Here is a 13,925-nt window from a genome sequence, read left to right on the forward strand (position 1 = left end):
TTAGGAGAGACGGCATCCATCCCACTTTGGATGGAGCAGCTCTCATTTCTAGAAATCTGGCCAATTTTCTTGGATCCTCCAAACTGTGACTGTCCAGCGTTGCGACCAGGAGGCAGAGCTGTGGTCTTATACATCTCTCTGCAGCTTCTCTCCCCCTGCCATCCCCTCATTACCCCATCCCCATAGAGACGGTGCCTGCTCCCAGACCACCAATAACCAACAAAAATCTATTTAAGCATAAAAATTCAAAAAGAAAAAATAATATAGCACCTTCAATTGCACCACAGACTAAAACAGTTAAATGTGGTCTATTAAACATTAGGTCTCTCTCTTCTAAGTCCCTGTTGGTAAATGATATAATAATTGATCAACGTATTGATTTATTCTGCCTAACAGAAACCTGGTTACAGCAGGATGAATATGTTAGTTTAAATGAGTCAACACCCCCGAGTCACACTAACTGTCAGAATGCTCGTAGCACGGGCCGGGGCGGAGGATTAGCAGCAATCTTCCATTCCAGCTTATTAATTAATCAAAAACCTAGACAGAGCTTTAATTCATTTGAAAGCTTGTCTCTTAGTCTTGTCCATCCAAATTGGAAGTCCCAAAAAACAGTTTTATTTATTATCTATCGTCCACCTGGTCATTACTGTGAGTTTCTCTGTGAATTTTCAGACCTTTTGTCTGACTTAGTGCTTAGCTCAGATAAGATAATTATAGTGGGCGATTTTAACATCCACACAGATGCTGAGAATGACAGCCTCAACACTGCATTTAATCTATTATTAGACTCTATTGGCTTTGCTCAAAAAGTAAATGAGTCCACCCACCACTTTAATCATATCTTAGATCTTGTTCTGACTTATGGTATGGAAATAGAAGACTTAACAGTATTCCCTGAAAACTCCCTTCTGTCTGATCATTTTTTAATAACATTTACCCTGATGGACTACCCTGCAGTGGGGAATAAGTTTCATTACACTAGAAGTCTTTCAGAAAGCGCTGTAACTAGGTTTAAGGATATGATTCCTTCTTTATGTTCTCTAATGTCATATACCAACACAGAGCAGAGTAGCTACCTAAACTCTGCAAGGGAGATAGAGTATCTCGTCAATAGTTTTACATCCTCATTGAAGACAACTTTGGATGCTGTAGCTCCTCTGAAAAAGAGAGCTTTAAATCAGAAGTGTCTGACTCCGTGGTATAACTCACAAACTCGTAGCTTAAAGCAGATAACCCGTAAGTTGGAGAGGAAATGGCGTCTCACTAATTTAGAAGATCTTCACTTAGCCTGGAAAAAGAGTTTGTTGCTCTATAAAAAAGCCCTCCGTAAAGCTAGGACATCTTTCTACTTATCACTAATTGAAGAAAATAAGAACAACCCCAGGTTTCTTTTCAGCACTGTAGCCAGGCTGACAAAGAGTCAGAGCTCTATTGAGCTGAGTATTCCATTAACTTTAACTAGTAATGACTTCATGACTTTCTTTGCTAACAAAATTTTGACTATTAGAGAAAAAATTACTCATAACCATCCCAAAGATGTATCGTTATCTTTGGCTGCTTTCAGTGATGCCGGTATTTGGTTAGACTCTTTCTCTCCGATTGTTCTGTCTGAGTTATTTTCATTAGTTACTTCATCCAAACCATCAACATGTTTATTAGACCCCATTCCTGCCAGGCTGCTCAAGGAAGTCCTACCATTATATAATGCTTCAATCTTAAATATGATCAACTTATCTTTGTTAGTTGGCTATGTACCACAGGCTTTTAAGGTGGCAGTAATTAAACCATTACTTAAAAAGCCATCACTTGACCCAGCTATTTTAGCTAATTATAGGCCAATCTCCAACCTTCCTTTTCTCTCAAAGATTCTTGAGAGGGTAGTTGTAAAACAGCTAACTGATCACCTGCAGAGGAATGGTCTATTTGAAGAGTTTCAGTCAGGTTTTAGAATTCATCATAGTACAGAAACAGCATTAGTGAAGGTTACAAATGATCTTCTTATGGCTTCGGACAGTGGACTTATCTCTGTGCTTGTTCTGTTGGACCTCAGTGCTGCTTTTGATACTGTTGACCATAAAATTTTATTACAGAGATTAGAGCATGTCATAGGTATTAAAGGCACTGCGCTGCGGTGGTTTGAATCATATTTGTCTAATAGATTACAGTTTGTTCATGTAAATGGGGAATCTTCTTCACAGACTAAAGTTAATTATGGAGTTCCACAAGGTTCTGTGCTAGGACCAATTTTATTCACTTTATACATGCTTCCCTTAGGCAGTATTATTAGACGGTATTGCTTAAATTTTCATTGTTACGCAGATGATACCCAGCTTTATCTATCCATGAAGCCAGAGGATACACACCAATTAGCTAAACTGCAGGATTGTCTTACAGACATAAAGACATGGATGACCTCTAATTTCCTGCTTTTAAACTCAGATAAAACTGAAGTTATTGTACTTGGCCCCACAAATCTTAGAAGCATGGTGTCTAACCAGATCTTTACTCTGGATGGCATTTCCCTGACCTCTAGTAATACTGTGAGAAATCTTGGAGTCATTTTTGATCAGGATATGTCATTCAAAGCGCATATTAAACAAATATGTAGGACTGCCTTTTTGCATTTACGCAATATCTCTAAAATCAGAAAGGTCTTGTCTCAGAGTGATGCTGAAAAACTAATTCATGCATTTATTTCCTCTAGGCTGGACTATTGTAATTCATTATTATCAGGTTGTCCTAAAAGTTCCCTGAAAAGCCTTCAGTTGGTTCAGAATGCTGCAGCTAGAGTACTGACGGGGACTAGCAGGAGAGAGCATATCTCACCCGTGTTGGCCTCTCTTCATTGGCTTCCTGTTAATTCTAGAATAGAATTTAAAATTCTTCTTCTTACTTATAAGGTTTTGAATAATCAGGTCCCATCTTATCTTAGGGACCTCGTAGTACCATATTACCCCATTAGAGCGCTTCGCTCTCAGACTGCAGGCTTACTTGTAGTTCCTAGGGTTTGTAAGAGTAGAATGGGAGGCAGAGCCTTCAGCTTTCAGGCTCCTCTCCTGTGGAACCAGCTCCCAATTCAGATCAGGGAGACAGATACCCTCTCTACTTTTAAGATTAGGCTTAAAACTTTCCTTTTCGCTAAGGCTTATAGTTAGGGCTGGATCAGGTGACCCTGGACCATCCCTTGGTTATGCTGCTTTAGACATAGACTGTGGGGGGGTTCCCATGATGCACTGTTTCTTTCTCTTTTTGCGCCGTATGCATCACTCTGCATTTAATCATTAGTGATCGATCTCTGCCCCCCTCCACAGCATGTCTTTTTCCTGGTTCTTTCCCTCAGCCCCAACCAGTCTCAGCAGAAGACTGCCCCTCCCTGAGCCTGGTTCTGCTAGAGGTTTCTTCCTGTTAAAAGGGAGTTTTTCCTTCCCACTGTAGCCAAGTGCTTGCTCATAGGGGGTCGTTTTGACCGTTGGGGTTTTTCATAATTATTGTATGGCCTTGCCTTACAATATAGAGCGCCTTGGGGCAACTGTTTGTTGTGATTTGGCGCTATATAAAAAAAAAGTTGATTGATTGATGAGGAGAATGAAGAGTGTAAAAGCAGTTTGTCCAAATGGCATGGCAGTGGAGGCATGGAAAACCTTAAGAGAGATGATGGTGGAGTTTTTAACCAGATAGTTAAAACCTTGGAAAGTGAGAGGATGTCTGAGGATTGAAGAACAAGTGTACTGGTTCTGATTTATAAGAATAAGAGTGACACGCAGAACTGCAGTAAGGTTTCTAAAAGAAGTGAAGATCTGTGTGATTTATGCCAAGAAAGCACTACAGATGCAACGCTTGCACTGTGAGCTCTCATTGAGAACACCAGAAGGAGCTGCACTGTCTGTTGTGGATACAGGGAAGGATTTTTGTGAAAGAAATCTGGTGACATCTAGGCTTGAACCTCTTGTGCATCTTCTGGCAAACTTTGTTGAAAATTTTACTTAAATTTTTTTTAAAGAAAATCTTCCTCTATACCACTTCATCATGAAGCTGTATAATTGGTGATGCAACACGTAAAAGCTGCACTGTGCGCAGTTTGTCCAACCACAGCCACAGATGTCTGTAACTACCTGTGTGACACAGACATACAGTACCATACTTTATGTTTTTAAGGACTGATGTGAACAAAAGTCTAAGACATACTCAGTGACTTGGAAATGTTCATGTATCTATTCCCTAACTTGTCGAAAGAAAACTGGCTGTAAAAGTGGCTTAGCTGTTATACAAGGTGTCTGTTCTTGCGCAGATTGTTGTTTTGACTTTTATGTTTTTATTTCATTTATGCCATGTTCTAGAGATCAGTTTTCACTAGGGGTGTCACGATTTTGATATTTCATCGAAATCGATCGCAGTTACGTCATGGTCTCGAGCCTCGAAGTCAAAAAGGGGATCCACGATCCCGCCCCCTAAGCTACGCAAGCACGCATGCGACGCAGTACACTGTAGCCGACGCCGCTAGTTTGCTAACCTGCAGAGTATGTCACCATGGCAATTGCAGATAAGGCCGCCTTACTGAAGCTGGAAGCCGCTCCTGCTTCTCTTAAATCAGCAGTATGGAAATATTTTGCGTTTGCGGTGAGTTATGTCGACAGCGTTCGCGTTGTCGACAAGAAGACAACGGTGTGTAAAATGTGCTACACGTGTGTGCCTTACCCGGCTACGGATAACACAACGAACATGGCTGGACACATTCGCCGTCATCACAAAGATGTTGATTTGGCTGGAAAAACATCATCATTGGTCCAGCCAACTATTGACTCTTCGTTTGTAATGAAACTTGCACAGACCTCAGCTCGTGCTAAAGCAATAACTAACGTTATAGGGCTATCAGCAGCAGACCTGCAGCCTTATTCAGTGGTGGAAAACGCTGGGTTTAAACATTTAATTAGCGTACTTGAGCCGCGCTACAGTATTCCCAGCAGATCGCACGTTACAACCAAATTGTTGCCCTCCATGTATGAAGATGCTAAAGAAAAAGTTTTGAGGGGTCTAAGCACTGCGGAGTTAGTTGCCATAACAACAGATGGCTTGACCTCAAGAGCAACTGAGAGCTACATTACAGTGACAGCACACTACGTCAATAATGATTGGGAGATTGAAAGTCCAGTACTTCAAACTCGCCCTATCTGTGAATCACACACGTGATAATTTGGCAGAAGTGCTAAAGGAAGCAGTATTAGAATGGAAACTGGAGAAACTGAATACAACCATCCCTGTGACCACTGATAATGCCAAAAACATTGTCAATGCCTCAAATGCAGCTGGATTGTCACCGCATATAGGGTGTTTTGCACACACAGTAAACCTGGCATCCCAGAAGGGGTTGGGAGTAAACCAGATTTCTCGTCTTTTGAGCAAAGTCAGGAGAGTCGTCACCTTCTTTCATAAGAGCACGACTGCAGCAGTTGTCTTAAAGGCCAAACAAGAGATGCTCCAGCTTCCTCCTCACAAGCTGATTCAAGACGTCACTACAAGGTGGAACTCCAGCTATGACATGCTCAAACGCTACTTAGAGCAACAAGCTGCTGTTTATTCTGCACTCACAGAAAAAGATGTTAAAAAAGAATGCCAAAGATCTCATCACACTCTCTGCTCAAGATGTGACTGTTCTGGAGGATGTGGTTGAGGTTCTGAAGCCCATGAAAACAATCACAACTCTATTGAGCTCAGAACAGCAGCCCACTGTGTCTATGATCCTGCCACTCAAACACTCCATTCTCACAACAATGAAACATAGTGGCGCAGATTCACAGATTGTGAAGGATGTTAAATCTGCTATAACAACCAACATTGAAGGGAGGTATTCAGATCCCAGTCTTCAACAGTTCCTGAATGAGAGCACTGCCTTGGACCCTCGGTTCAAGTCTTTACCCCATCTGGATGACCCCTCTCGGAAAGAGATATTCAACAGTCTGGCTGAGAAAATCCTACAAGAGCATCCCACACAGGTATGTGACCATTTGAAATTCATATGATGAAATGTCAGCTATTAATAGTGATGCAAATTTATCTTGTAATTGAAATACTGATACATTTATAAATTTATATTCTTTTTAGACTCAGGCCTCAGGAAAAGTGACCAGCCAATACCATGCAGAGAACCCAGAAACTGCAGCATCCAGTGAAGGCAGCCCCCCAGCAAAGAGAATCACACTCAGTGAACTGTTTGGTGACTTTTATAGCACAGCCTCCACTACATCAACAACACCAAAATCATGGCCTGATGTTGTCAAGGAGGAGATTGAGCTATACAGGATGGCAAAAGTAATTTCTGTGGATGCAAATCCACTGAAATGGTGGAAAAACAATGAGCATCAGTACCCAAATTTGTCCAAGCTTTCCAAACATTATCTTGCTGTGCAAGCAACAAGTGTAGCAAGTGAGAGAGTGTTCTCCACAGCAGGGGACATTGTGACTGCTCATAGAGCAGCCCTTTCTCCAGAGAATGTGGACATTCTCATCTTCTTAAACAAAAACTTGAAAATATATAACTAACCGTTGTCTTGTCTAGCCACAAATATGTTAATAGTTTTGGTACCTTAAGGAGCATCTTTCTCTCCACATAGTTATATCTTTGTTAAAGAAAAATGACAGTTGTCATTCTCAGGGACCAAAAGTTTTATTTTTTTATGTTCAACTGTTATAGGATAGAGTTTAGTTTGTTATGGCTGTAATTGTTCTGTTACTTTGCACATGACTGTTACTGTATTTTTTATTATTTTGTTATGTTGCACATTGCTATTTTAATAGTGCACACTGCTGCTACCAAAAAAAGCCACTAGATGGCAGCTACCCTCTGTGACCTCTAATTTTTGTTATTATTGTTTGACTGAGAAGATTGTTACATTATATCTTAATTAAATTATTACAATTTTTACCATTAGTGCCTAATGTAATGTATTACAAAAAGTATCACTTTTACCAAGCCCACCTTTGATGAATCAAACCAATGACTGATCATAGACTAATCTAAAACTGGCGTAGGCCACTCTGTTGTAAGAAAAAGAAAATCGAGAATCGAATCGTGACCCTAAAATCAAAAATAAAATCGAATCGAGGATTTGGAGAATTGTGACACACCTGGTTTTCACCATAGGCTTTAAAGGGCATCATTTCAGAAAATTTTATACTATGAAGCCTAAATTATTATTGTTGTTCTTAAAAAAATTTTAATCTGTAAAAGCACAGGGATGACCAGCTTTGCAAAATACAAAATTGCAAAAGGCTTGATGTTTACAAAATTTATGAATTTGAAAAACTTGAGATAAATTATTTTAGCTGAAACTATATTTCACTGTGACATGAGCTTCTTGATTTTATTTTCTTTGTTGCATATTTCACGAGTTTTATTTATTTTTTATTTTTTCCTCCAGATTGTCCGTCATGGTGGCGCTCTGGGCCTTGGTTTAGCTGCCTTGGGTACAGCCAGACAGGATGTTTATGACTTGCTCAAGTCCAACCTGTACCAGGATGACGCAGTCACTGGTGTGTAGACCCCAACTGAGTCTGATAGCTCGGATTTGTCCTGAAGGAAGACTACTTTAAAATAGAAAGGACAAACATCCTAGTGTAGTTAGTTCTGACCTGTGTTGTGATATTTTGATTTGGATGCATGAAACATACTTAAACATACTTCAGTAGTGAAACGCAATATTAGAATGGCATATTTTAAATACAGGGGGATTTGAAAATAAATATAGAGGCAAGAATAGAAGTGCTATTTGCTTTTTCTTGTACAGTCAAAAACAGCCAAATATTTGCTCTCATATGACAATCCAGGTGAGGCTGCAGGCTTGGCTTTGGGTCTGGTCATGCTGGGCTCCAAGTCGGCCCAGGCCATCGAGGACATGGTAGGCTATGCTCAGGAGACGCAGCATGAGAAGATTTTGCGTGGTTTAGCTGTGGGTATCGCCCTTGTCATGTATGGACGGATGGAGGAAGCGGATGCCCTAATTGAGAGCCTCTGCAGAGACAAGGTAAGGTTTTTTTGGCCTGCCAGATCACACATCAAGTCAGAGTTGCTTCATTTTACAATAAGCTGGCATGAGTACAGTTTGTGGACAATATGGCTGATAACAGATGTTTGATATGTTTATTTACATAGTGCTTTTAATTGAAATACTCAAGTGCTTTCCAAATTAAAAATACAATATTGACTATAAGAAAGTGAAACAATGATACAAAAAAAAGATAAATAAAAAGAGACTATATGACACGTCCATACCATCCCATTGGGCAGTGCTTATCCCCTAAAATCATAACGTGGAGTGGTTGAGAGTCCACAACTCCCCTGGATGTCAGTCCTTCATATATTACTCCCCAGCCAAGTCCAGTACCATGTTATAGCTGGGTGAACTGGGACACTGCAGATGAAGCATCTTCTCCAGAGATGCAGACAAACCTGCAATCGAACCTTGGTCTACATGTCTAATGTGTGACATACTGAGTTGTGTATGTTCTCTTGCATTCCTGGATTTGTGTGCTTTTGTGTGTGTATATTCCATCTCATGTGAAAGTCGTCTTCTGTTCTCTGAGCCAGGAATCCTAAAAGTAGTTGTACGGGGCAATACCTCAAACTCTGTTGATTGTACATGTGCATGCAGAGACATCCTCAAAGCTCTGCTTTCTTTCACTGTCACCCATAGGACCCCATTCTGCGTCGCTCTGGAATGTACACGGTGGGCATGGCCTACTGTGGCTCTGGGAACAACAAGGCCATTCGACGTCTGCTCCATGTGGCTGTGAGTGTTTCCTGTTTGGCACTGATTATTTAACAGAGCAGGTTATTTTATTATACTGGAAATTAAGCAGATACGAAGGGCACAACTGGTTTCAGTCACAATTGAAGTTAATTTAATGTTATGATTAATGTTCTAAATATTCAAACAAATCCTGTTTCAAGTAAAATATTTCATGTGGAACATAGCTCATCAGTGTTTTGTAGTTTGTATTTTAAGTTAAGGTAGAATGAATTGATTCCAGTTCAGTCTCACATTAATATTAAAACCAAATTGTTTAAATTTATTACTGGGAGTAACATTTTAACCTCTTCAGAAATGTGTTATTGTTGCTGTATTAATTGATTTTAGCTTTATTTATATAATTTTTATGTTTATTTCTGCACTGGAATTCAACATTTTGATTCCACAATTTGGAGCTGTATTTTTGTAACTTTTGTGATTATATTGGTGTACTGTGCATCTGGAAAGTATCCAGTGCTTCACTTTTTTTTTTTTTTATGTTACAGCCTTATTCCAACATGGATGAAATTAATTTTTCCCCTCAAAATTACACCCACAATACCCCATAATGACAATGTGAAAAAAGTTTTTTGAAACTTTTGCAAATCTATTAAACACACACACAAATCAAAATGAAGAAATCACGTGTACATAAGTATTCACAGCCTTTGCCATGAAGCTCAAAATTGAACTCAGGTGCATCTTGTTTCCACTGATCATCCTTGAGATGTTTCTGCAGCTTAATTGGAGTTCATCTGGGGTAAATTCAGTTGATTAGACATGATTTGGAAAGTCACACACCTATCTACATATAAGGTCCCACAGTAGACAGTGCATGTCAGAACACAAACAAGCATGAAGTCAAATGAATTGTCTGAAGACCTGAGACAGGATTGTCTTGAGGCACAAATTTGGGGAAGGGTACAGAAATATTTCTGCTCCTTTGAAAGTCCCAATGAGCACAATGGCCTCCATTATCCATAAATGGAAGACATTTGCGTCCACCAGGACTCTTCCTAGAGCTGGCCGCACATCTAAACTGAGCGATCAAGGGAGAAGAGCCTTAGTCATGAAGGTGACCACGAACCCGATGGTCGGTCTGTCAGAGCTCCAGCATTCCTCTGTGGAGAGAGGAGAGCCTTCCAGAAGGACAACCATCTCTGTAGCAATCCAACAATCATACCTGTATGGTAGAGTGGCCAGACAGAAGCCACTCCTTAGTAAAAGGCACATGACAGCCTGCCTGGAGTTTGCCAAAAGGCACCTGAAGGACTGTAAGACCATGAGAAACAAAATCCTCTGGTTTGATGAGACAAAGATTGAACTCTTTGGGGTGAATGCCAGGAGGCATGTTTGGAGGACACCAGGCACCATCCCTACAGTGAAGCATGGTAGTGGCAGCATCATGCTGTGGAGATGTTTTTCAGTGGCAGGAACTGGGAGACTAGTCAGGATTGAGGGAAAGATGAATGCAGCAATGTACAGAGACATCCTGGATGAAAACCTCCAGAGCACTCTTGACCTCACTAGGGCGATGGTTCATCTTTCAGCAGGACCCTAAGCACACAGCCAAGATATCGAGTGGCTTCAGGACAACCCTGTGATTGTCCTTGAATGGCCCAGCCAGAGCCCAGACCTGAATCCAATTGAACATCTCAGATTTTTTTTTTATAAATTTGCAAAAATAAATACATTTTAAAAATTAAAAACTTCATGCTGTCATTATGGGGTGTTATAGGTAGAATTTTGGGGAAAAAAAATTAATTTACTGTATTATGGATCAAGGCTGTAACATAAAGTGTGTAAAAAGTGAAGCACTGTTAATGGTTTCTGGATGCACTGTATTTTTAAGGCGTGAAGAGCCACAATCTTCCTGCAGGGGGCAGTTACTGCACGCTGAAGTTTAAAGTACAGCTGAAGGAATATGGTTTTCAAAAAGTAGGCCACAATATATGAACAAAATAATTGGAGGATGTTCATTCTTGTTCACTTGATCACTTCTTATTTTGCTGCAGGTGAGCGACGTGAATGATGATGTCAGAAGGGCTGCTGTCGAGTCCATTGGCTTCATCTTATTCAGGTAGGATTCAGACTGAACCATTTGAATGATCAAACCCTGTCAGTTAAAGAAATCATCATAATGGCCATATGCCCTTTGAAGCCAGTGCGGCAAACCTTTACAATTGACTTGTGATCTACTCAGCAAACAGTCTTCATGTTGTTCCCCCCGTGAAGTCAAATGACCTACGAGGGGGAAGTTGGTCTTCTTTTCCTTCTTTTTCTCTCAAATTAATTGTAAACCTCAAATTTACAAACTAAGGCAGATGTAAAAATTTTTAACATCAAAATTGTATACAGAACAATGCAAAAGACAGATTTATACAGCAGTAAAATATGTAAAAAAACAAAACAAAAAAAACCTTAAAGTTTAAAATGACAAACAGAATATTTCATGAAAATAAAAAATAAAAATTTAAAAAGAACAAATTTAATATGAAGCCATTGGCTGATGCACGTCAGCATTGTCATCAATGCATGCAGTGAGCTTTGAAGGATCACATATCAAGTGAGGTGGTGGAAGGTTATGACTTAATATAACTTTGTTGTGCCTTCATCATGAAGCCACTTATACCAATTGATCAAAAATAATTTACTGCTCAATAAGAGCTTTTGATCAAAACTGTAGCCACATTCATAGCAAACATATTTTGTTTGAACTGATTATTGACCTTTGGCTGATCTGTTTCAAATGTTAATCATCCGAAGACGCGTTTCCAAGTAATATTCCCATCATTTATTTTGTTCATGTCCAGACACATGCACACCTAGGAGTGATTACAAAACACTGCTACGAAATGCAGTATAATAAAGTATATTGAGGTATTTCATTATTGAAGCAGTTTCATAGTGTTATCAAGTCATCTTTGATGTTGATTTTATTGATATTAGGGGTTTGCTATATATTTTAATTCCATTTTAATAACAATTGAAGATTTGTGGAATGTCAGTCTTTGTGTTGCTTTTACTTTAAGTGATGGGAAATTTGACCATGTGGTGTGTTTCTGTGTGCATTGTCCAGCACACTGGTGCCTCAGTGTTGAGGACTCTAGTGGCTGGGGAAGGCCATGAAGCTTTACTTCAGCTGTGGCAGATGGATGTTTATGTTCCAGCTGTTGGCATGGAATAGTTGGCTGCCTGAGTGGTTGCCATCCAGGACCCAAGGCAGGATCCATGGTGTGGTTGGTGCAGCAGCAGCGCATGGTGTCAGACTTGACTTTTATTCAGAAAATATTACAGCACAAATTAATGCTTGGACATAACCAATGACATGTTCATCTTCGTGCTCTACTTACAGTGATGAAAGCCTTCTGGAAATTACCGGAAATCTGTATTATTACTCACATGGTGAACGTTTCCGGGTCATTTTTGAAAACATACATCAGAATCCATTCACTCAGTTCCACGCCCAAAGAGTTGATGGCGGTAATGCACCCTGTTTGTTTGCAAGCCACCAATAATCTCCAAAGAAGGGTTATTTTGTTTTGGTTTTTGCGAGTTTAGTATTAAGTTATATTTTTTGGGTAAGGCGTTGTTGTTTTCCTAACGGTTTACTTTGTTGTGGACATTAAAAGTTATGAACTGCATTTTTCTTCCAGTAATCATACATTAAGTGGAGCTAATAGGTGAAGCTCTCAGCTGCTAAAAATGCTAACGCCGTTAGCATTTAAACTCTCATCTAGAAATGCTATCGGCGTTAGCATTTTTAGATGAGTTTGTCTGCGAGTCACAAGATTGAGTTTGAGCGGTGGACAAAAGTTTGATTGAGATGAGTGAGTGAAAATAATGTGACGTTAGTGCTCTGCTGAAGTTTATCAGCTAAATTAGCTTTTTAGCTGCAGCAGTTGAGCTGACTGTTTGACCTATTTTTATTTTTCCCCAAATAAAACTACACAGTTTTTAATTTACTGCCATAGCTACAAGGAAAGTCTCCAGTTTAAATAACTTAGATTTTTGTCTCCAGTTTAAATAACTTAGATTTTTTTAACTATCAAGTAATCAAAGAAATAGCAGTGCTGTTTCATATTTGTTTGTATTTTAAGAAATAAATATCTTGTTCCACATCAGAAACATTTAAAAATTGCTGAATGAATGAATGAATCTACCATTACTACATGCATACATTACTCTTCATGCTATTTTATTTGTCTAAAAATAAAGTTTTCAAATATAAGAAGTTTTTTAACTTCAATTGTACAATTAATCGGAATTTAATCTTGAAGTAAAAACACATTTGTAAGGATTTTAAGGTGGCCAAGAATTTGAAAACGGAGATCATCAGTAGGTCCAAACTCCAAATGGCTCCAAACTCAGAAATGAGTGGAGATTGAACAAGTTGATGCATTAAAGTGCCATAAATACTCCTATTGTTCCATTTGAATTGAAATTGAGAATTATTATTTTTAAATTCTTTGAATTGTCATTTACTGTGTACTTTTCTGAACCACAATGTATGCTTTTTGGATTAAAGGCTGGTAGCACATTACAAGTTGTGTGAAAAGACTGGGGTGGAAAGATTCACCTGACCCAACAAAAACTTTGCATTTTTTTTTTTTTTGGGGGGGGTCTGTAAATACACCTGAAAATGCACTAGAATGCATCTGAGATCTCAGTTTTTTTTTCTGAGGGAGAACCCCCAGACCCCCCGCCAGGACCTTTGGGCAAAACTTTTCAGTTTTTTTTTCTCCTTTCCACGGCCCACTTTCATCCCTGTACTTAGAACTAAAATCTTACCTGAGACAAAGTGTTTCACTCTCACTACAAGTCTGCGAGTGATCAGATGGTGTTGTTTTTTTTTTTTTTTTTTGTCTTTTTGAATGCCTGATTTTATTTTATTTTCTGTTTTTATTTATTTATTCATTCATTTATAATTTTGCATACCATAATCCTTTGGAGAAACAGTAGAATAACATTATCTTTCTCTTTCAAGAATTTGAACACAAGGGAATATTTGACCATGACTATTCTGGAAGTTGGTCTTCGTCATTTAACCCATGACATTGGTGTAAATCCTCCAGTTAACTGATGAGTACCCGCCATTAAATGATGCACCTCGTGACTACACAATGTTTTGCCTTACAG

At 39.2% G+C, this 13,925-nt stretch overlaps 1 protein-coding gene and 1 long non-coding RNA gene across 2 annotated transcripts in view; one reads left to right on the forward strand and one right to left on the reverse strand.

Annotated features, from left to right (window-relative positions):
- Positions 1–13,925, forward strand: part of psmd1 (proteasome 26S subunit, non-ATPase 1) — a 113,532-nt gene that overhangs the window by 40,510 nt on the left and 59,097 nt on the right. The window contains exons 13-16 of the mRNA XM_034179961.1: positions 7,419–7,530; positions 7,825–8,021; positions 8,691–8,786; positions 10,802–10,866. Coding sequence (XP_034035852.1) covers positions 7,419–7,530; positions 7,825–8,021; positions 8,691–8,786; positions 10,802–10,866 — 470 coding nt within the window. The remainder of the gene's footprint in view (positions 1–7,418; positions 7,531–7,824; positions 8,022–8,690; positions 8,787–10,801; positions 10,867–13,925) is intronic.
- LOC117518744 lies at positions 11,837–13,905 on the reverse strand. Its single transcript, XR_004563061.1, has 3 exons — positions 13,567–13,905; positions 13,279–13,282; positions 11,837–12,134 (listed from the first exon to the last, which is right to left on the reverse strand). It is a non-coding gene; the product is annotated as an uncharacterized LOC117518744 (long non-coding RNA).

Source organism: Thalassophryne amazonica, chromosome 10, assembly GCF_902500255.1.
Source record: "Thalassophryne amazonica chromosome 10, fThaAma1.1, whole genome shotgun sequence".
In the NCBI taxonomy this organism is placed as follows: Eukaryota; Metazoa; Chordata; class Actinopteri; order Batrachoidiformes; family Batrachoididae; genus Thalassophryne; species Thalassophryne amazonica.